The sequence below is a fragment of the Ctenopharyngodon idella genome, chromosome 3 (assembly GCF_019924925.1).
Source record: "Ctenopharyngodon idella isolate HZGC_01 chromosome 3, HZGC01, whole genome shotgun sequence".
Classification (NCBI taxonomy): domain Eukaryota; kingdom Metazoa; phylum Chordata; class Actinopteri; order Cypriniformes; family Xenocyprididae; genus Ctenopharyngodon; species Ctenopharyngodon idella.
This window is the reverse complement of record NC_067222.1, coordinates 20,107,062-20,131,456: the sequence shown is the minus strand read 5'-3', so window position 1 is coordinate 20,131,456 and position 24,395 is coordinate 20,107,062. Positions and strand designations below refer to the sequence as shown.

The window sequence follows — 24,395 nt, the reverse complement described above, 5'->3', positions numbered from 1 at the left end:
AAGTATCTCTAAACTCTTAAATTAAAAAGATACCAAACAATAATAATATAAAAAGATAATTAAAAGATACCAAACATGACTGTTAATTCACTTGCATTGACAGGATAATCTTTATATAATCTTTCTAAGTGAACTAAGTGAAGGGAAGAATGTGTAAAGGGAAGGAAGTGGGGAAGAAGGAACAGATGTGAAGGAAGGACAGGATGGAAAGAAGCTTTCCCTGCAACTTCATGCTGTGGGGTGTACAAATGACTGTATGTGTTTGTACTGTCCATATCTCAGGAGATCAAAGTATCTGAGGTTCTGTTTATCTTACAAGACCAAGATAAACTTATTTGGTTGAGATGGTGTCAAGCGTGTGTGGCGGCAACCAGATGAGGAGTACAAAGACAAGTGTGTCTTGCTTACAGTCAAGCATGGTGGTGGGAGTGTCATGGTCTGGGGCTGCATGAGTGCTGCCGGCACTGGGGAGCTACAGTTCACTGAGGGAACCATGAATGCCAGCATGTACTGTGACATACTGAAGCAGAGCATGATCCCCTCCCTTCAGAGACTGGGCCGCAGGGCAGTATTCCAATATGATAACGACCCCAAACACACCTCCAAGAGGACCACTGCCTTGCTAAAGAAGCTGAGGGTACCTAAACCCTATTGAGCATCTGTGGGGCATCCTCAAACTGAAGGTGGAGGAGCGCAAGGTCTCTAACATCCACCAGCTCCGTGATGTCGTCATGGAGGAGTGGAAGAGGACTCCAGTGGCAACCTGTGAAGCTCTGGTGAACTCCATGTCCAAGAGGGTTAAGGCAGTGCTGGAAAATAATGGTGGCCACACAAAATATTGACACTTTGGGCCCAATTTGGACATTTTCACTTAGGGGTGTACTCACATTTGTAGCCAGCAGTTTAGACATTAATGGCTGTGTGCAATGTTCCCTCTAAGCTGTGCACGTGCGCGGTCGCGCACTTCTGATGCCGCTGCCGCTCAGAAAGAATAAATGCCGTGCAGAGGACAGACACAGAAGCGAAATGTGTGGGGAAATCCATTTAATTGTAGTTTAAATGAGAAATAATTGCAGTGCTCTGGTCAACCTATAACTCTATTATTGTTGCTATAGAGTTAGAATGCGGTTTACAGGTTTCATAGAAAGAGAATGATGTAAGCGCGTGTGAGCGGGCCTGAGCCAAATCAGTCATGGTAAGAATACTATCATGTTTGCAGACTAAAATAGCTCAATATGAGAGGCAACGCGAAATGCAAAGACGTGAAATAAAACTGAACTGCTTGTTTTCAAAAATGCTTCAATATATCACTAAGTTACATCAAAGGTCAAATAAAATAGTTGAGTTATTTTGAGGGGACAGCAAATTTACACTGTTATACAAGCTGTACACTCACTACTTTACATTGTAGCAAAGTGTCATTTCTTCAGTGTTGTCACATGAAAAGATATAATAAAATATTTACAAAAATGTGAGGGGTGTACTCATTTCTGTGAGATACTGTATGTCAGACATAGAACAGGGTTTATCAGTTTACTGTCGGGAATTTGTCGTGATCCTTTGCATCGCACTGCATCCACAGTGTAGACAGCATTACTGATTATAATGGGTTCTATTTGTTTTTGTCGTGTTGCGTCGTGCCGCTTGCGTCTGCTATAGAAATTTGTGAATCAAATACGATAAAGTATTCTTCATAGGGTTAATGAATGGTAAGACACTAAACTTTATCTGTTTTTCTTTGGATGTCTTAGGCATGATGAGTCAGAGAAGAGGCTGCCCAAGACATGTTTGGTGCTGCTCTGTAAATATGAACCAGTGCTTCGCTGGAGTCGTGACTGCGACAACACACTATACCAGGGCCTGGTGGAGATGCTCATCCCAGACGTTCTGAGACCTATTCCCAGTGAGTTCACCAATGTTCTCTCACTACAGATTTGCATATTAATATGCAGCAGAATGTGCCAGAGCTGGTGGTGATCTATCAGGTGAGTCATATTTTGCCACATTTTGGCCTCTTTTCACTCACATTCTCCTTCATCTTGCCAACCCGTGGGTCAACACCAGGGCTACCAATTATGGGCATCCACAGCCACACACATCATATATTTTGCTGAAATTAATTCTTAATTCTTTCTCCAGGTGCCTTAACACAAGCCATCCGAAACTTTGCCAAGAGTCTTGAGAGCTGGTTGACTAACGCCATGATGAACATTCCTGAAGAGATGGTTCGTGTCAAGGTCAGTGAAATGAAAAAGAGAAAATTTACAGACCACAAATGTTTGAATGGTACTGTACATTTTACTGAAAGGGTACCCTTGGTTCTTGTAAGTACTTGAAAGTAAAAACCTAAAAAAAAGGGTGTGAGCGGATGGTTTGTAATCACGCACAGACAGCCCTGCATGATGAATGCATGCTTCAACTAGCTCAATATCAGGGAAGTGCACATTCATCGATGCTTGGCTGAGTATTGAGCTACATTATAATTGGTTAATCAAAATTCCAATGAATAATGCATAATAAAATTAGTGTTTATATGCCGCTTTGTTTACAGATGAAACCGAAAAAAACCCGATATATTTCTGCTGTTCCATAAGTGCCATCTACTGTCTGTCAAAGATTTAATTTGCATTTTCATTCAGTGCATCTGCATTGGTCAACCACGACAGTCAATACCACAAAACGTCTGTTTTTATTAATGACTAATAATAGTATGCTTGGTCTAACAGGAACTTAAAACAATGTGCTTGTGAGTAGTCAGACATGCAATTTTAAACTAGGGGATTTACTAAAATTGAAAGACGTAAAAACTTTCCCTAATGAATTTAATTTGGGAAAATGCAAATATCACACATCATCTGCATTAAGAAAGTTCCCTTTATACTGTTCTAACTTTAAATGACCTTTAACAGCAAAACAAAATCCCTAGTAAATACATACAACAGAGATGTTTTATCTGTCACACCCAACAAACAAATAACTAAACATTAGATAATTAAACCTTAGAATAGTAAAACATTAATTTGTCTGTGAACTGGCCTTTGTTTAGGTGACGTCTGCAAGCGCGTTCGCTCAAACCCTGCGCAGGTACACTTCTCTAAACCACCTGGCCCAGGCAGCTCGTGCCGTCCTGCAAAACACAGCACAGATCAACCAGATGCTCAGCGACCTCAACAGAGTGGACTTTGCCAATGTGCAGGTGCGTGTGACTGGACATATCCCTCACATCCCAGTCTGATTTGAAGCTGGATGCTGTATTTACGAGGATTGAACTAGAGATTTAATCTGTCACCATCTGAGATGAACTGCGTGTGGGTGTTTGTGGTCTGTCTAGCTATCAGGGTAAGGGAAACTCACATGAGTGTTTAGCATAACATACAGTTTGTTTCCTTGAAAGTAATTTTAAAAAGGGGTTTTGCTGAGTATGTCATTAGTCATTTAGCTGATGATTTTATCCAAAATGACTTGTAGTGCACATTTTAATAAGGTGAACCCTGGGCAACGTGTCTTACTCAAGAGCACGGGGTGATAGTTTGTGGATCAACCCTTGCTGTGGGATTCAAAACATTTTAGGTAACATTTTCATCATAGCTTTAACCACTATGCCATAGCAAAAACGGAAATGCTAACTAATTTAGAGAAGAATGTGTTGGTGACATGGGCAAACTCCAATCACTCATCTTCTTCAGAATGTAAACATATAGTTTTTTTGCTGTTTGTTTATAGATAGACAGACTGATTGATTGATTGATTGATTGACAAAGGTTTAGAATAATTAAGATTTTTTTTGTCTTATGCTCAACAAGGCTGCATTTATTTGATCAAAAATACAGTAAAAACAGTAATATTGAGAAATATTAATACAATTTATAATAACTTTTTTCTATTTGAATATATTTTAAAATGTAATTTATTCCTGTGATCAAAGCTGAATTTTCAGCATCATTACTCCAGTCTTCAGTGTCACATGATCCTTCAGAAATCATTCTGATATGATGATTTGATGCTAAATTATTAACATAATTATTATTGGTGCTCAATTATTATAATTATAATATACTATATATATTATATATAATATATGATATACAGTTAAACCAAAATTTATTCAGACACCTTGAACATTTCATTCATTAATACAGTTTATTCACTATAGTATAAAAAAATGGTAATAAAATATGACAAGATCTCAGAGTTAAACTGTGTCAGAAAAAATTAATCTCAATTATGTCAGATAACACTTAAGCAAAACATGGTCAGGACAAAGTGTCTGAATAATTTTTGGTTCCAAATTTTTATCAATTTTACTGGTAGTCCACTGTATGAAGAATTTTTGGGTATAATATGTCACAGTTTATTTTGCTATCCTCACTTACATACATATACTATAGTGTCCTGCACCCACTAGTAAAAAGATATAAAAAATATAACAAAATATGATACCTTGATACATTTTTCCCAGGATTTTTTGATAAATAAGAAGGTACATTTATTTAAAATAAAAATCTTTTGTAACATTATAAATGTCTTTATTGTCATTTCTGATCACCTCAATTTAATGTGCTCTTGCTAAACAAAAAAAATATTATTACTTAACCTAAACTTTTGAATGGTAGTGTATCACAGTTTCCTTAAAAAAATTAAGCAGCACAACTGTTTTCAACATTGATAATAATAATAAATGTTTCTTGAGCAGTGAATTAGCATATTAGAATGATTTCTGTAAGATCATTAATAGATATTTCATTTAGTCTGGGTTTTTGAATCCCCATGTGCTTTCTCCTGTAGGAACAGGCCTCTTGGGTGTGCCGATGTGAGGATCGGGTGGTGCAGCGGCTGGAGCAGGACTTTAAACTGACTCTTCAGCAGCAGAACTCTCTGGAGCAGTGGGCAGCCTGGCTGGATGGTGTGGTCTCACAGGTCTTAAAGCCGTACCAGTCCAGCTCTGCCTTTCCAAAAGCAGCTAAACTCTTCCTGCTGAAGTGGAGTTTTTACAGGTAAATCTCAGAAGGTTGTACTAACGTTAGGCTTGTGGTCATCACAGGGGATATATATGAAGACTCCAGATGCAAAAGTCTCTAAGTCCATCTGACGTTTTTCTTTAAAATTAGCATTTTTATCAGGCTCATATGTATAGGTTTCTACCTAAGTACCGGTACTTCTGATTGAGCTGAAGCTGGGATTTTAGCGGGTTTGAAGTGAATGATTTTGATGAATGTATACTTTGTGCGAAGAGCATTCACTCAGTATCAGTATCATTATCTCATTTTTGACTGAGGTGGCTTTTAGAGGCTTTTGCAATAGAAGTCTAGAAAGATAGATAGATAGATAGATAGATTAAAATTATAAATCATTAAAAAAACTTTTTTATATTATGTTATTAATTATTTAATTAAATACTTATGGAGCCTGCACATGACATGTGGACAAAAATATATTTATCATGGCCACGAATTAAGTTTTCGTTCCCTCGATTTAGTAAATCATGGCCATGTTTTACTAATTTTTTTCTCTCAATTTGATTTAACTAAAACGAGGGAATCAATTATTACAGCATGGCCACAATTTAGTAAAACAAGGGAACAGTTTATAATATTGTGTGCATGATTTACTTAAAATTAAAGGTGCAATATGTAAAAAATTTGTCCACTAGAGGTCGCTAGAGGCCTATTCAAAACAAAGGCGTAGCTTGATGACGGCAAGTTTCAACGGCCGGTGGAAACAATCGGGATAGGACTCGGGAAAAAATCATGTTCATGAATGTGGTTATTAACGTTACTGTAGTATGAAGTAGAGCAGGACCGAGTGTTGTGGGAGCTGAACGAGGCCGCTGGAACGATTGCGCAACACACGCCTCACGAGCAGCGGCACTTTTATTATGTCACAGTCACCGGCGCCACTTCCGCTTTTCCGGTCATAAGTATGTGGTAACGCAGCTCTGTTTATCATATTAGATACATTTGAGTGTATTGAAAATGATGTTATAGCGTTACTCTGTGCGTTCGCTCGGCAGCTGCTGTGAGACACTTGTTTGAGACAGACTGCAGTAAAATAGATCGATTTTAGAATATCATATTAAATGCTGGATGGCTTGTGTTGATAAATGGCATGCAATTAATTTTAAAATGTATTGTATGATGGAGAAATGCTGTATTACTGTTACTACAGGGTATCCGCGGGGCATTAAAAAATTTTGCGAAAATTAAGGCCTTAAATGGCATTAAAAAGCATTAAATTTTATTTCTACAGGCATTACATTTTTTAGATAGTTTTGAAGAAAAATAATACTACCATTTTATTTTGAATAAAGCCTAAATAATTAAGAACTTTGATTTGCTATTGCAAAATATGTACATTGGTGTGATACGCACACGGAACCAGTTTGGTAATTGCCTCCGGCCGGTGCAAAATTGCCGTAACGCCGTTTTGGACAGCGGCGGGCTGGGACCTGGAGACGGAAGGTTGAATCAGTGTTGCCAACTTAGCGCCTTTTCAGGCCCCTTTTGCGACTTTTTTCTAAGAAAGCGCGTTGTGGCGAATATAGTGACTTGTTAAACTGATCCAGCTTCCGAGACCCCCTGGTACTACCGCACAAGCGTGAGATCTTGCTTTCCTGCGGCAGGCGCACCTCTCTGGTTCAGCAGCGCATTCAGTTGAGGATGTGCGCTCTGCCAGAGAACAAATAAAATAGATACTATTGCTTCTAACCTGAGTGATCATTTTACGTGTACATATAGCCACAATCAGCAAATGTCTTTATCTAATGTGTATGGTGATTTGATTTTGTCAGACAATGTCTCGATTATAAATCAAGATTTTAGTGCTGGTTTAACATGTCAGGGCTCGAACTTTACTTTCCCGACCAGACAAGGACCTGATTAAAACGTCAATAACAAAAAAACAAAAAAAAAAACAAACAAAAAAAAAACAAAACAGCAACTTGGGAATCACCAAAACGCGAGTATGACTGATTTTATTACATTTAGTGTAAGTGGCGATTGATAGTGGATAATAATAGGCTGTATAATGTACTGACCATAACAAGGTTGCGCTGTTGAGGCTCGCGCGCCATCTCGAGGAGAAATGGAAATGAGCGAAGCACACACAAAAAGAAACTCAGTTAAATATACTGCGGTAAAAATGTGGAGTTTTTATAACTTGATACAAAATCACACAACCAAGAATGCTGTTTTCCTAAATAGGCTACCATTACGATTAAAAACGTGATACTGATTTCATACAACAGTTCAGTTAACAAATAGTTAATATTAAGTCACTTACATTTTAGAAGGAACATTGACTGTTTTTGTTCTATTTTATCAGCAAAAATAGTTTCAAACAAAGATCACAGCAGAACCAAAGCGTAACACTCAGCCTTGTTTTCATTACTGAATGATTCAGCGTTTTGAACGAATCGGTTGAGTCAAAGATTCAATGACCCATTCATAAACAACTGCCTCATTCTTGAATGAATCAGCCATTGGAATGAATCATTTGGATGAATGAATCAATGACCCACTCAGTAAGACGGTTACTTGACACCACCTACTGGTGGTTTAGTTCCATTTTTAAAAGTATCATTTCATATTTGTATTTTCAAAAAATATTTAAAACAATCCCATAACATTAATTAATGCAGTTGTAATCAATCAAAAATATGCAGATTTACATATGTCAAAGCTGCAATATTCTGAAAGGATATTGCTTCAGAACAAATTTATATTTCCACCACCAAAAAAGTGAATGACCAATTTACGTGTGTCCACATGAGAAGGCTTAATGTCGAGCCCTGTATGTAATCTTAATGAGCCGCGTTTCAGTCACCATTTCATATTGTCTTACAACAAAAACAGAAAAAATATATAGATGAAACAATTTTATTGGGAATTTGGCTGTATTAAAATATATTATATGAGCAAAAGGGTAGCAGCAGAAAAGCAAACAAATGTTAGGCTGACACTTGGCAGAATGCGAATACAACAATGACATGATGAATTTTCTAATTTTCGTATGTCGTCATCTATCGACATTTAGTGGCATATATATGTATATATATATGGCATTAAAAATTTAAAAATTGGCATTAAAAAGGCATTAAAAAGCATTAAATTAGATTTGATGAAACCTGTAGAAACCCTGTACTAAAAATAAAGCTGCATCTGATTATGCTATGTTAGCTACTTGACAAAATAGTGTTTTTCTCTGAGGCACGGTAAAGCATGGTACTCGCAAAAAATCAAGAAAATTAGATTTAAACAATAAGACTAAACGTGTTGAGCTATATAAAACAATTAGTTCCCTTTCGATACTTCACTCGTACTGCGTATGGGGAAAGGTCTCCTTTTTCCCCGTTACTGAAGCCTTTTTCAATAACGCAGTGTAACTGCATCGTCATTGGTTCACTCATGGAAAGTTGTTGAACCAATGACGGCACGGCATAGCTGCGCGGCCTATGGCGACAAAGCGCGCGAAGAAACCCGCCAAAAGAGGCGGGGCTTACGGCTATATAAGCAGGCATTTCGCCATAGGATTTCAGTTCTCTCTCCTTCAGCGACGACAACGGATTCCTTGCTGATCTCCGAGCTGAAGCCTTCGCCGCTCTAAAGAAGCTCTTGCCGCCGTCGAAGAGGCTCCCGCAGCGGACTGAGCTGAGCTTGCCGGAGGAAGACAGCACTGGCGCCCTCGCAGACTGCCACCTCGAGCGCTGCTCTCGAGCCGCCCGCTTCCGGCCGCCTCTCAGCGCGTCTCCTGCCGCCATCCGGCGCGACTATTAGAGCTTTTTCCCGCGGTTTTTCACCGCTCTAAAAGAGCTTTTTCTCGCGGCTCTCGCCGCTCTAAAAGAGCTTTCAGCGGCCCTCGCCGCTCTAAAAGAGCCCCTCAAACGCCGTTTTCATGGCGGCGGCGTTGCTGCAAATGCCGCGCCACTCTCGTGGCACATGCAGAGCCCCTCTGCATGACGACGACGGGCACAGTGAGTGCGTCGGCTGCCTGGGCAAGTCCCACGCAGAGGCCGCTCTCACTGGGACCTCATGCTCTCACTGCGAGAGCATGAGTCTAGCCTCTCTGCGCTCGCGGACTGCTTTCTTCACTGAAAGTGGTCCCGCCGCTCGCGCCCTCCCGTCTTCTTCCTCCCGCGAGCCGGCTAGGAAGAGACAGCGGGGCAGAGTGGATCAGCGCCCGGAGTTGTGCAAGCTCACGCCGGCTCAGCCCCCGCGTGCCTCGCCCTCTCCCACTAGAGAGCAATCCCCCGTCCTGTTCTCACGCCCTGAGCTGCGTCCCTCTGCAGATGCGAGCGACTTCGTCTCATTTGGTGGATCGGATGAAGAGCCGCTCGACGACTCCATGCCTCTCGCGGCCTCTGAAACAGAGGGATGGGCCGGTGACTCGGACCCCGCCCACCTACCCTCGCTGGAGCCCATTGACTGCAAGCCGGTCATGGACGCCGAGCTTTTCCGCGTCCTCTCTAAGGCAGTGGAGGAACTGGACCTCGAATGGGCCCCGCCAGAAGAGCCATCGCGGAGCAGGCTTGATGAGTGGTTCCTGCCGGGCCGTCGCCAGGCCCCTCGCCAACGCTCCGCCCCGTTTTTCCCAGAGGTGCACGACGAGCTGACGAAGTCGTGGCACGCTCCCTATTCTGCCCGCCTACGCACTACGCACCATTCAGCTCTCACCACTGTGGACGGCTCTGAAGAGAAGGGCTACGAGCACCTACCGCCCCTGGATGAAGCAGTGGCGGCTCACCTCTGTCCCCCCGCAGCTGTGGGCTGGAAGACGAAGAGGGCCCTTCCATCCAAGCCCTGCAGGACCACCTCTGCCCTGGCTGGCAGAGCCTATGCGTCCGCAGGCCAGGCTGCCTCAGCGCTGCACACCATGGCGATCTTCCAGGTGTTCCAAGCGAAGCTCCTCCGCTCTCTGGACGAGTCCGGCATTGATGCACCTGCCTTTCGTGACCTCCGCAGCGCCACTGACTTAGCCCTGCGTGCCACAAAGGCCACAGCCCAGGCCATTGGACGATCCATGGCCAGCCTGGTCGTGCTCGAGCGCCATTTGTGGCTCAACCTGACCGAGATAAAGGACCTGGACAAGACGGCCTTCTTGGACGCCCCGGTCTCTCCCTCCGGTCTCTTCGGGCCAGCGGTAGAGGGCTTCACGGAACGCTTTACCGCAGCACAGAAGTCGTCCCAAGCAATGCGACACTTCCTGCCCAAACGCTCCAGTTCTGCTTCTGCTTCCAGCCGCCCCAGGCCTGCGCCGGCTCAGCAGAGCAAGACTGCCCCCTCCACCTCTCAGGCAGCACCTCCCAAGGAACAGCGCCAGCGCTCACGCCCTGCAAAGCGCTCCTCCTTCCCGAGACGTCAGGGACCCCGGCCTAAGATTTCGCTGGACCCGATGCCTCCTAAGTCTTCCTGATCTGCCAGGAAGGAAGAGGATTGGGGCTAAGTCTCGCCGAGGCCGGACCACCCCAAAAGCTCCTTCGTTCAGTCTCCCCTTCGCCCCGTTTAGTTCCGGGTGTGGGAGATATGTTCAGTGTTGCGCTAACTGGGCCCACAAATGTTGCGCCCATGCAAAACGCCGTTCTCATGGCGAACACTATAAATTTTTTACCTCCTCAAAAAAGGAGCAAACTTCCTCTTCCACTCTTTCCGGTGTACGGGCCCTCGACCGGCGGTCCGTCATCCGATGCCATACAACCTCTTGTCACGCGGGCTGAGGCCTGGCAAGCCATTCCCGGGGTGTCAAGTTGGGTCCTGGGAACCATAAGTCGGGGCTACTCGCTTCAGTTCGCCCGAAGGCCCCCGCGCTTCAACGGGGTGCTTCAGACTTCAGTAAACACGGATGATGCTCAAGTCCTCCGAGCCGAAGTCATGACTCTACTGAAGAAAGGAGCTATAGAAACAGTCTCCCCCTCAGAGAGCGTATCGGGGTTCTACAGTCGTTATTTCCTGGTTCCCAAGAAAGATGGCGGTCTCAGACCCATCTTAGATCTCAGAGTCTTGAACCTCTCCCTCATGAGACGGAAGTTCAAGATGTTAACGCTGAAACAGATCCTCGCGCAGATTTGCCCCGGGGACTGGTTCTGTTCGCTGGACCTGAAAGATGCTTACTTTCACATCCAGATAGCCCCTCGTCACAGACGATTCTTGAGATTCGCATTCGAGGGAGTGGCTTACCAATATACAGTCCTTCCCTTCGGGCTGTCCCTAGCTCCTCGCACTTTTACCAAGTGCATGAACGCGGCGCTTTCCCCACTGAGACAGATGGGAATCCGTGTTCTGAATTATCTCGACGACTGGCTCATTCTGGCCCAGTCGAGAGCCGAGCTAGAACTCCACAGATCCGTGCTCCTCAGCCACTTGGAGTGCCTAGGACTCAGGGTCAACTTTGCCAAGAGCTCGCTGCTTCCCAGCCAACACATCACGTTCCTGGGTGCAGTTTTCGACTCAGTCCGTATGACGGCGGTAGTCTCGCCAGAGCGCGCCCTGGCCATTCAGCAGCTCGCGGCTTCAGTCAGAAACAGAGCCTACCTCCCTTTGAAGTTCTTCCAGAGGATGCTAGGGCTGATGGCTTCCGCCTTCCCGGTTCTGCAGCTCGGCCTTCTCCGGATGCGGCCTCTGCAATACTGGTTGAAATTTCGGGTCCCTCCTCACGCCTGGCGGCACGGCGGCCTGCGTCTCAGGGTCAATCAGGCCTGTTTGACAGCTCTGAAACCCTGGACGAACCCTGTATGGTTCAGTCTTGGAGTACCCCTACAGGCGGTGTCCAGAAGGACAGTGCTCTCGACAGATGCGTCCAACATGGGTTGGGGCGCTCTTTGCGAGGGCAGACCGGCCTTCGGCTCGTGGTCTCGCGAAGAAAGCCATCTGCATAACAACTGCCTCGAGATGTTGGCAGTGTTCCGAGCCCTTCAGGCGTTTCAGGCATACCTGACGGGACGCCACGTCCTAGTCCAGTCGGACAGCATGACAGTGGTGTCGTATATAAATCACCAGGGCGGCCTTTCGTCCAGCCGCTTATGCGCACTGGCGAAACGTCTTCTGGAGTGGGCATTTCCGAGGTTACACTCAAAGTGACTCACATACCCGGGAGAACAAACTTGGGAGCAGATATGCTATCTCAGAGCAACGTCCCTTCAGACGAGTTGATGCTCCACCCCTAGACGGTTCTCACGATCTAGGAGTTCTTTGGGAGGGCAGAGATAGACCTCTTCGCCTCAGAAGACAACTCTCACTGCCCAATTTATTTCTCGAAGGAGGAAGATGCTCTGGCCCACGACTGGCCCTGCACCCTCCTTTACGCTTTTCCCCCGATCGCTCTGATCCCTCAGGTTATCAGACGAGTCAGGGAAGACAAGCACAGAGTCCTCCTAGTGGCCCCACTCTGGAGGAGCCAAATCTGGTCCTCAGAGCTGTTCAGGCTTTCCACGGAAGCCCCGTGGCCGATCCCGCTGAGACAGGACCTCCTTTCTCAGGCGAACAGGACGATCTGGCATCCCCAGCCAGAACTCTGGGCTCTGCACCTCTGGTCCCTCGATGGGAGCCTCCAAACCTCCCAGGGGACGTGCTAGATACCGTCTCTCAGGCGAGAGCCCCGTCCACGAGACGCCTCTACGCCCAGAAATGGTCGGTCTTTGTTGGCTGCTGCTCTGCACGCAGCATAGACCCTGTGGAGTGTGACGTATCACCGATACTGTCATTCCTCCAGGAGCGTTTAGATATGGGTCGCACCCCTTCAACGCTCAAGGTTTACGTAGCAGCCATCGCAGTGTTTCACGCTCCTATCGCTGGCCAGTCAGTGGGACGAAACAGCCTTGTGGCGCGTTTCTTGAGAGGTTCTAGGCGATTGAATCCACCTCGTCCTCTCACTGTTCCCACCTGGGACCTCTCTTTGGTCCTCAGAGCTCTCAAAGGGCCCCCCTTTGAGCCACTGCGTTCAGCTGACCTCAGGCCCCTGACACTCAAAACCGCTCTGCTCCTTGCACTAGCATCGGTCAAACGAGTCGGCGACTTGCAGGCCCTCTCTGTGAGCCCTGCATGCCTTGAGTTCGGGCCCAATGACTCCAAAGTCGTTCTGAAACCTAGGCATGGCTACGTTCCTAAGGTGCTCTCGACTCCATTCAGAGCACAGGTCATTTCCCTCTCAGCGCTTCCTCCGTCGTCGGACGAGCGAGAGCTGGAATTACTCTGCCCTGTCAGGGCATTGAGGACCTATGTTGAGCGATCACAGCCTTTCCGGCAATCCGATCAGCTCTTTATCTGCTTTGGCGGCCGCAAGGGTCTTCGGTCTCAAAGCAACGTCTTTCGCGTTGGATAGTCGACGCTATTGCTCTTTGCTACTCGTCTATGGGCCTCAACTGCCCCATAGGAGTTAGAGCCCACTCCACTAGAGGAATGGCTTCCTCTTGGGCATGGTCCAGTGGAGTTCCTATTAAAGACATCTGTGAGGTGGCCGGCTGGTCCTCACCGTCCACTTTTGTCAGATTTTATAACTTGGATATCCCGACCTTACAAGCTCGGGTCCTCTCGGTATGATACGGCGGCCTCTATCGAGCTCCGCCTCATGCCACCCCGGGAGTTAGCTCCCCTCTTGCAAGTGTAACACATGGGTTCGACGGCTCCGGCCCTCTCACTTGTCCACCGGTCCCCTCACGGTGTCCAAGACAAGTTCAGTCGTTCCTTGCCGTGGCACGGCGCGGTTGAATTCGTTCCCCATACGCAGTACGAGTGAAGTATCGAAAGGGAACGTACTCGGTTACTAACGTAACCTCGGTTCCCTGAGATACGGAACGAGTACTGCGTTACATGCCGTGCCACGAGGCTGCGGCTTCAGTGTCGTCGCTTCAGTCGTATGACCTGAAATCCTATGGCGAAATGCCTGCTTATATAGCCGTAAGCCCCGCCTCTTTTGGCGGGCTTCTTCGTGCGCTTTGTCGCCATAGGCCGCGCAGCTATGCCGCGCCGTCATTGGTTATGACACTGCGTTATTGAAAAAGGCTTCAGTAACGGGGAAAAAGGAGACCTTTCCCCATACGCAGTACTCGTTCCGTATCTCAGGGAACCGAGGTTACGTTAGTAACCGAGTACGTTTTCTGTCTATAAATGTAACCAAACAGTTGTTCCCTTGTTTATTAAAACATGTAATATATTAAAGCGTCTTTGGTGTTTCCATGGTTTCTACAAAATAAAACCAGAAACCGAGGGTAACGCGAGTATGACGCAATTGACAGGCGACTCCTCACACGTCCCGGAGCCTTGGTTAAAATTGCAATTTTCTCACGATTTACAAATAGTTGGAAACATTTGGGATATTGTAAGTACTCAAGTGAAAAAAATATATAACACTGGCCTAGTGGTTTTTGGATATTTTACTGTAAAATCTTACATATTGCACCTTTAAGTAACGAATTAGTAAAATTGTTAATTCATGGCCGCAAAATAAAAAAAAAATTCCCCACATGTCATGTGTGGGGCTCCATATATACTGGCACTATTGTTCAGAAGTTTGGGGTCAGAAAGATATTTTTTTTTTTTTTTTTTTTTTTTTTTTTGAAAGAAGTGAATACTTTTATACATCAAAGATGTATTAAATTGATCACAAGGAACAGGAAAGACTTTTTATATTGTTACACATTTTTTTTATTTCAGTTACATATTTTAAAAGTATTTCAAATGCTGTTGTTTTGAACCTTCCTTTCTTTAAAGAATCCTGAAAAAAATGTATTACAGTTTCCACAACACTGATAATAATAATAAACATTTCTTGAGCATGAAATCAGCATATTAGAATGATTTCTGAAGAATCATGTGACACTGCAGACATCATTTCAACATGAATTATTGAGAAAGATTTCTTTATCTATCTCTTTACTTTCTAGATTTTTTTTAGTTTTTGAATAAATTATACCTATATTTTAATAAAATATATCTATATCTAATTTCCTACAACTCTTTTGGTCTTGAAAATATTCTCAAAGTTTGTTGCAATTCATTGTGGGATTGCTGTATCCATGACAGATGTATGGGACGCTCCCTTAGATTTTTCTAAAACGATAAATCCTTAAAGGCAACATAATTTTGCTGTTTGGGGCAGTCACATTGCATGCTGGGTTTTGGTACAGGGCTGTAATGACTGTTGAGCCTGTAACTGTAATGTCAAGTATGTTTCCCTTTTACTCATCCTACTCATCCTCTTGTGTGTCTTACCCACCAAACAACTTTCTTCTTTCTCACACTTCCTGTATCCTTTCTTTGTTCTCTCTTTAGCTCGATGGTGATCAGAGACCTGACTCTCCGCAGTGCTGCAAGCTTCGGCTCATTTCACCTAATACGCCTGCTCTATGATGAGTACATGTACTATCTGATAGAGCACAGAGTTGCCCAGGCCAAGGGTGAAACTCCCATTGCGGTCATGGGAGAGGTATGAACACACACACTCAAAAAAACACTTCTCATTTCAATGAGTGATACAAAACGAAAGTGCGTCATGCTTCTCATAACAGGATATTAGACTGAGGAACTGTGAATGAGAGATTCTGAATTGAAAAGAGAGTTTTAAGTGTCCTAATTTTCTCTTATGCTCTTTTAAGTTTGCAAGTCTTGGCCGAAGTCTGAACCCACTCGACCCTGATAAAGGTTAGTAGTTTTACATACAAAAACCAAACACATAATATGTTTTGAAAAACAAACAGGCACACAGATGGATTTGCAGTGCCTTTGGCTTGATGTATTCCCAATCACAGACTTGAATTCACATTTTTTCTTTCATTCTAATGAAACAGCCGCAAGTGCTGAATTACTACTTGTACAGGTCACTTTATTTGACAAAATAAAATTGTGGAGTAACGCTGCGCTGATTTACTTGCTAAAAACAATCATGCTAAAAATAAATTTGAGTGTGTTGAAAGTTGTTATAACGTGACTGCGTTTGCTCGGTTGCTGGTGTGAGACACTCGTTGCACACAACAGTAAACTAGATTTATATTAAAATATATTAATAAAAGCTGGATGACTTGTTGCTAAATGGCATGCAGTTAATTTTAAAACATTGTATGGTGGAGAAAATGCTGTATTACTATTACTACAAATAAAGCTCTTTCTGATTTTACGGTGTTAGCCACTTGACAAAATAGTGTTGTCTGATTTACTTTTTGGGTACAAACATGTTACTCGCGGTAGATCAAGAAAACGAGATTCAAACAATAAGACTAACTGTGTTGAGCTATATAACACTGATTAGTTTTGTCTATAAAGGTATCCAAACAGTTGCTCACCTGTCTTATAAAACACATAATATATTAAAGCGTCTTTCATGTTTCCATGGTTTCTATGGAAGTAAAACTGGAGAGTAGCACCGATATGACGTCATTGACAGGCGATGCAATGACATGGACCGTTACACTGGTTAAAATAGCTTATTTTTCTGGATTTAAACATTGTTGGAAACATTTGGGATAATGTAAGTACACAAGTCAACAAATTATATAACATTGTTCTAGTGGATTTTGGATATTTAATCCAAAAATCTTACATATTGTGCCTTTAAATTAAAGTAATTTAATATTTACAGTGATTTATAATTAATGTAATTTAAATTTTAATGTAATTTTAAAATAATTTAAAAATATCAGATGTATTATTGATTTTTTTGAAAAAAGATTTAAAAAAAACATAAAAATACGTTGAATTTATAATAAAATAATAAAAATGTATGTGTTTAATATTAAGTAATTATTATTTACAGCAATTTATAATTAATGTAATTAAAATTTTAATGTAAAGAATTAAAAATGTCAGATTTATTATCAATGTTTAATATATATATATATATATATATATATATATAAAATGGTTAGTTCCTGTCCTTGATTCTGATTGGTCAATAGCTGTGTTTTAGGCCAGTCAAGTTCCTCCACACCAAACTCGCTCATCCATGTCTTTATGGACCTTGCTCTGTGTACTGGTGCGCAGTCATGTTGGAACAGGAAGGGGCCATCCCCAAACTGTTCCCACAAAGTTGGGAGCATGAAATTGTCCAAAATGTCTTGGTATGCTGAAGCATTAAGAGTTCCGTTCACTGGAACTAAGGGGCCAAGCCCAACCCCTGAAAAACAACCCCACACCATAATCCCCCCTCCACCAAACTTCACACTTGGCACAATGCAGTCAGGCAAGTACCGTTCTCCTGGCAACTGCCAAACCCAGACTCGTCCATCGGATTGCCAGACAGAGAAGTGTGATTCGTCACTCCAGAGAACACGTCTCCATTGCTCTAGCATCCACTGCATCCGACGCTTTGCATTGCACTTGGTGATGTAAGGCTTGGATGCAGCTGCTCGGCCATGGAAACCCATTCCATGAAGCTCTCTATGCACTGTTCTTGAGCTAATCTGAAGGCCACACGAAGTTTGGAGGTCTGTAGCTATTGACTCTGCAGAAAGTTGGTGACTTCTGCGCAGTGTGCCTCAGCAAGTGCTGACCCCGCTCTGATTTTTATGTGGCCTACCACTTCGTGGCTGAGTTGTTGTTGTTCCCAATTGCTTCCACTTTGTTATGATACCACTAACAGTTGACCGAGGAATATTTAGTAGTGAAGAAATTTCACGAATGGACTTACTGCACAGGTGGCAACCTATCACGGTACCACGCTTGAATTCACTGAGCTCCTGAGAGCGACCCATTCTTTCACAAATGTTTGTAGAAGCAGTCTGTATGCCTAGGTGCTTGATTTTATACACCTGTGGCCATGGAAGTGATTGGAACACCTGAATTCAATGATTTGGAGGGGTGTCCCAATACTTTTGGCAATATAGTGTATTCCTGGCTTCAATATTTGTATTGTGTGGTAACCATTTTATAAAAGCAATAAGGTACTCGAGGCTAGTGGTGTATCGTGAATAATTCACGGCTGAAGGGGTTACTCCGCTTCACGTCATGCCTAACAACGCCCTTCAGCCGTGACTTATTCACGATACAGCAAAGTCTCTCGTACCTTATTGCTTGCGCATTATATATATATATATATATATATATATATATAGTAGGGCAAAAAAGTATTTAGTCAGCCACCAATTGTGCAAGTTCTCCCACTTAAAAAGATGAGAGAGGCCTGTAATTTTCATCATAGGTACATTTCAACTATGAGAGACAAAATGAGAGGAAAAAAAAAAATCCTGAAAATCACATTGTCTGATTTTTAAAGAATTTATTTGCAAATTATGGTGGAAAATAAGTATTTGGTCAATAACAAAAGTTCATCTCAATACTTTGTTATATACCTAAAACTTTGGAAGAGACGACGCCAACTCCTGCGATGACTTCAGAAGATGCAACATCTGGATCAACACGCACATTCGCAAATTTCTATATATCCTAATTATTGTTAATACGTAATTCATTTTTCCAGGAGCTCTTTGCTTCTACCTTCAATTAAATCGCTAACAGTGATTGTATATTAATCGCCTAAATTATTACATTATTAGCTAACTGCAGTCTCCAAATTGTAATGTTGACATGCATTCTCTGTAAAGCTGCTTTGAAACGATATGTATTGTGAAAAGCGCTATACAAATAAATGTGAATTGAATATACCCTTTGTTGGCAATGACAGAGGTCAAACGTTTTCTGTAAGTCTCCACAAGGTTTTTACACACTGTTGCTGGTAGTTTGGCCCATTCCTCCATGCAGATCTCCTCTAGAGCAGTGATGTTTTGGGGCTGTCCATGGGCAACACGGATTTTCAACTCCCTCCAAAGATTTTCTATGGGGTTGAGATCTGGAGACTGGCTAGGCTACTCCAGGACCTTGAAATGCTTCTTACGAAGCCACTCCTTCGTTGCCCGGGCGGTGTGTTTGGGATCATTGTCATGCTGAAAGACCCAGCCACGTTTCATCTTCAATGCCCTTGCTGATGGAAGGAGGTTTTCACTCAAAATCTCACGATACATGGCCCCATTCATTCTTTCCTTTACATGGATCAGTCGTCCTGGTCCCTTTGCAGAAAAACAGCCCCAAAGCATGATGTTTCCACCCCCATGCTTCACAGTAGGTATAGTGTTCTTTGGATGCAACTCAGCATTCTTTCTCCTCCAAACACGACGAGTTGAGTTTTTACCAAAAAGTTCTATTTTGGTTTCATCTGACCATATGACATTCTCCCAATCTTCTTCTGGATCATCCAAATGCTCTCTAGCAAACTTCAGAGGGGCCCGGACTTGTACTGGCTTAAGCAGGGGGACACATCTGGCACTGCAGGATTTGAGTCCCTGGCAGCGTAGTGTGTTACTGATGGTAGCCTTTGTTACTTTGGTCCCAGCTCTCTGCAGGTCATTCACTAGGTCCCCCCGTGTGGTTCTAGGATTTTTGCTCACTGTTCTTGTGATCATTTTGACCCCACGGGGTGAGATCTTGCGTGGAGCCCCAGATCGAGGGAGATTATCAGTGGTCTTGTATGTCTTCCATTTTCTAATAATTGCTCCCACAGTTGATTTCTTCACACCAAGCTGCTTACCTATTGCAGATTCAGTCTTCCCAGCCTGGTGCAGGTCTACAATTTTGTTTCTGGTGTCCTTTGACAGCTCTTTGGTCTTGGCCATAGTGGAGTTTGGAGTCTGACTGTTTGAGGTTGTGGACAGGTGTCTTTTATACTGATAACGAGTTCAAACAGGTGCCATTAATACAGGTAATGAGTGGAGGACAGAGGAGCCTCTTAAAGAAGAAGTTACAGGTCTGTGAGAGCCAGAAATCTTGCTTTTTTGTAGGTGACCAAATACTTATTTTACAGAGGAATTCACCAATTAATTCATTAAAAATCCTACAATGTAATTTCCTGGATTCTTTCCCCCATTCTGTCTCTCATAGTTGAAGTGTACCTATGATGAAAATTACAGGCCTCTCTCATCTTTTTAAGTGGGAGAACTTGCACAATTGGTGGCTGACTAAATACTTTTTTGACCCACTGTGTGTGTGTGTATATATATATATATATATATATATATATATATATATATATATATATATAATATACACATACATACATACACATACACACACACACACACACACACCAAATGGGGAATGTATAGGGATTTTAAATAATGTAATTATTATTTTCAGTAATTTATAATACAGTTTTATTATTTAAATTTCAAATGGATTATGAATAATTTTTAGTACTGAATAAAATATATGTATTTTTATAATTGACATTCTCTATATGTCTGTGTCTCAGAAGAGGAAGAGGAGGAGGAAGAAGACAGTGAAGATGAGTGTCAGGAGTTGTCTCTGCAGTCTGATGTGGGCGCTATTGGGGACGAATCTCTGGAACCGCCCGCCAAGCTGGCTCGAACTGACCAGAGAGTGCTGTTCACCACAGGAAGCATGGATAACTGAGAACTTAAAACACACACACACACATGCACCTACAAGCACACACTCCACATGATAATCACCCATCATTTGTGCACTTAAACCAACACATGGATCTAAAACACATAAATGCTGCAGCTTACATATTTACACAACATTTCAGACGTTTGTATGTACATTTCCATGCCTGTCGCTGTCTCAACTGCACATAAACACAAGCATTCACTGAAACACAGATGCACAGATAGCGCCGCCCTCGTTTGGAGACACACACGCTCATGATGAACACGATCATCGATAAACGTATCATATCGAGATCTTAGACAGGGTGTATCGCTCACTAAGAATAGCTCTCGAAACTAAACCTGATTCTGTGTCTGTAGCTGTTAAGACGCAAGAACACAAATGAAAACTGCTGCAACTGGATCCTAAGAGTCGTTCGCGATGGACTGAACTCTGATTGGCTACTGAAACATGAATGAAGCTGTCAGTCAAGCTTTTTGAACCTTTAAGGGTTGTGTAAGGAGAAAAGATGGACTGTAAGTGTGTGTGTTGTGTGTTGATGTATACTTTCTGCCTACTTTCCGTGTGTTGTTTGTGTGATGGTGAGTGACCCGGGACCTTATCGTTTTATTGGCTAATGGCTAGCGCGAATGCGTGTGTTTTTGTGCATGTGCGAATGACCGTCTGTGGTTTTCAAGAAGTGGTTATAGTTGTTTTGGTCAGTGGTACCTTTTTAGTTCTTGATGCCTTCAGTGACTGCCCTGTCATTAAATGTCTAAAGCATATTATAGCCCAGCTCTTTAAAAACTCAATTTCCCATGAGTCTACTGGGTTTACATGATTCAGCTGGGTTCTGTTTAATTTTTTATTTTTTAGGGCTAGTCTACACATACCTCTGCAAATGACAGCAGTTTGCCAGAAACGAGAGGAAGGTTTTTTTCCCAGTAGGTCTTTCCTCTCACTACTTTTTTTTATTTTTTATTTATTAATTTTTTTATTTAGTTTTTGGTCCTATTTTGTTGCACTTTTTTCTCTTGCCAAATGTCGTCCTGAGCTTGGTACAAGACATTAGATGTTTCTGTCCTTTTTTATATGGTCACAAAGTGACAATCTTGATGTGTACAGCATTGTCTGTTTAGTGCATATTTGATGGTTCGCTGTGTATTTGAGATTTGGGTTAAGATATTTTACTAGAACCCTTCAAAAAAACTTGACACCACTGCCCATAGTAGCTAGGAAATGTAAAAGTAGAGAGCGAAAAGATCTTTCTGCCCTGTCCTTCTCGAGACTCATTTGTTTATTCCTTTTTTTTTTTTTTTTTTTTTTTTTTTGTCTTGTGGCATTGATTATTTAATGATCAATTTGAGAGACCTACAGTACATTAAAACTCTATCCCATATCATTCAACATATGTAAACGATGATTATTGCTGCTGTATATCTGATGGAGTACTGAGCAGCACACAAGATGCTGACTGATCTCAAACCAGCATAAAGCTTTTCTTTCTCTCTGATTCTCTTGATAGAACCACATGAAACATATCACAAGCTCTGTAAATCCTCTCTGTATGACAGCCATTTTCATAACAAAATGAATTTTCCCTTTTCACTTTTTTGAAGTTGTTTCCATTTCTTGCTTAAAAAAAAAAAACCAAACACAAAAAAGTGTGGCAGTGTTTTGAGTAATCTGAACCATGAGAATGGATGTGCCTTTGCAGCTATCAAATTGAATCCAGATGTTTTTAATTTAAAAAATGAATAAATTAATAATTTCTAAAATTGTGAATTGTTTCAAATATGTAGTTGTATCTAGTTGTAGTTTTTTTTTCTTCAACTACTCTTAAAACCTGCAGAGTTTCACGCCGACGTTGTGATAATGAGTTGTAGGTGTCTTACTAAACCTTACTGCAGTTTCGAAGTGTGACATCCTGCCCAAAAAACAGCAAACGTGACAAAGAAACATCACATGTGGTAATGAGAGGGGGTTAATGCATTTACTTGCCAAGGTACTTTCCTGTCACTGTCACATTATGTGTCTCATATACATTTCTGAGAAAAGCAGCTCATCAATATTGAGAAAAAGAAAGGCAAAGCCGGAGACTCTTGGTGGTACAAAGAAGCAACAGAAAGAAAGTGGGCTTCCTTTCGTAAATTAATTATATGTATGTTTATGTATGACATATTTATATATTTAAACACTACTGTTCACAAGTTTGGAGTCTGTAAGATTTCAAGTTCAAAAGATCAGCATTTAAAATAGAGATCTTTTGTAGCATTAATGTCTTTACTGTTACTTTTAATGTGTCCTTGCTGGAAAAAAACAAAACTTTTTGTCCCAAAACTTTTGAACGGTAGCATATGTATGTATATATGTGTGCACACACACATACACACACAGACCTTTGTGGTTAGCACTACAGGAATATTTACTGTAGAGATAAGTTCAGAAGTTCAGGTGGAAATTTCCAGTCAGACCACATAGAGCTTGCTTTAAAAGTTTGCAGTCTGGTATTAGTGGTGTCCTCTGCTGTTCACTCACCTATAGACCGGTCCACTTATGAAATTTTTAGTTTCTGTGTAAAGCATTCTGAAATTTCCCAAAGAACTACATTGTGGTACAAATTCGGACCGTTTTTTCTTTTTCTTTTTCTTTTTTTTTCTTATCCATACACAGGCATAGCACAGGCAACTATTTAGGGAAGGTTCCATGTACCATCAATAGGGGGCGGTATAACCTTGCTTGTGGTTGAAGTAAGGCCAAATGTGATGAAAGAAAGATGCTTATGTTTTCACACACATTACAGGACAAGAGGGACATTATAAATAGACATTAGACAATGCAGAAAGCTGGTAGTTTATCAAATATGGTGTATTTCACTTTAATTCTTTACCATTCAAATTGTGATCATTTTTACAATGAGGGTCAATGAAAACCCCGGGTAAACGGAATCCTGAGTTATCTTCCTTCACATTTCACTCTGCTAATTTACCCAGGGTTAACAAATGAATCCAATGATTGGACAAACACAGCATGCAACCTTATTACACAAAGGCTCTAACTTTGTGCATTCTAACACTCTTAAAATGAAGTTTCTTTATTAACATTGATGATTCCATAAAGAACCTTTAACATCCCTGGAACTGAAAGGTTTTTTTATAGTGGAAAATCTTTTCTTTAGATTATTAAAATGTTCTTTAATCTAAGAAATTATGAAACTCTGAAAGGTTCTTTTATAAACCAAAAAAGGTTCTTCTATGGCTTTGCTGCCAAAAAACCCACAATTTTTGTGTACACCTTATTTAAAGAAGTGCACAAATAAATTGTAATTGTTTCGGCAACATCAAACAACTCCAGAACTTGGCTGCAGCTGTTTGCACAGATGCTTAATGACAAAACAATTCCTCAGGACTGGATGAATTTTTGGACCTCAGAAATGTCACTGACCAACAGTCCCTCTGACAACAGCTGCAGTTAGTAGATGTTAATCATCTTGAAGTGACAACAGACTGATCGGTACATCATGACATCTTCATTACCAAAAGTGTCTTGAATTATCGCTGTACTTTTGGGAGTTGCAGAATAATTTTTTTCTTCTTTCCTAAATGAATACTGGTCATTTTTTATTCAGTCATTTTTTTTTTTATCCATTTTGTTGGCATGTGCTACAGATGAGTCTGTTTAACCTGGACAAAAGTGGTATTGCAGATGCAGAGAGGATGTTTCAAACTGAACAAAACACACTTTAGGGCTTTTCACACTGCGCTTATTGTCATTCTTAACCCCAGGTAAAGGAATGTTCAAGCTTGTAATTTAAAAGCAGGGTGACAGAAAACACATGAACTGAAGTTTCATTCTTACCTTTTTCAGTGTGAAAAGTCCATTCAGGAAAAACTTGGTAGTACAGTCAATATATAGGCCTAAATATAAAATATATAAAATCAGCATGCACAAAGTTAGAGCCTTTGTGTAATAAGGTTGCATGCTGTGTTTGTCCAATCATTGGATTCATTTGTTAACCCTGGGTAAATTAGCAGT

At 42.0% G+C, this 24,395-nt stretch overlaps 1 protein-coding gene across 6 annotated transcripts in view; it reads left to right on the top strand.

The window, feature by feature from the left end:
• Positions 1-22,145, top strand: part of rfx1a (regulatory factor X, 1a (influences HLA class II expression)) — a 47,701-nt gene extending 25,556 nt beyond the window's left edge. For all 6 annotated transcript variants that reach the window (XM_051884710.1, XM_051884702.1, XM_051884719.1 and 3 more), the window contains 7 exons: positions 1,752-1,903; positions 2,140-2,237; positions 3,047-3,196; positions 4,786-4,994; positions 15,258-15,411; positions 15,581-15,626; positions 20,221-22,145. In XM_051884710.1, coding sequence (XP_051740670.1) covers positions 1,752-1,903; positions 2,140-2,237; positions 3,047-3,196; positions 4,786-4,994; positions 15,258-15,411; positions 15,581-15,626; positions 20,221-20,381 — 970 coding nt within the window. In that variant the 3' untranslated portion in view covers positions 20,382-22,145. The remainder of the gene's footprint in view (positions 1-1,751; positions 1,904-2,139; positions 2,238-3,046; positions 3,197-4,785; positions 4,995-15,257; positions 15,412-15,580; positions 15,627-20,220) is intronic.
• Positions 22,146-24,395: the final 2,250 nt, after the last annotated feature.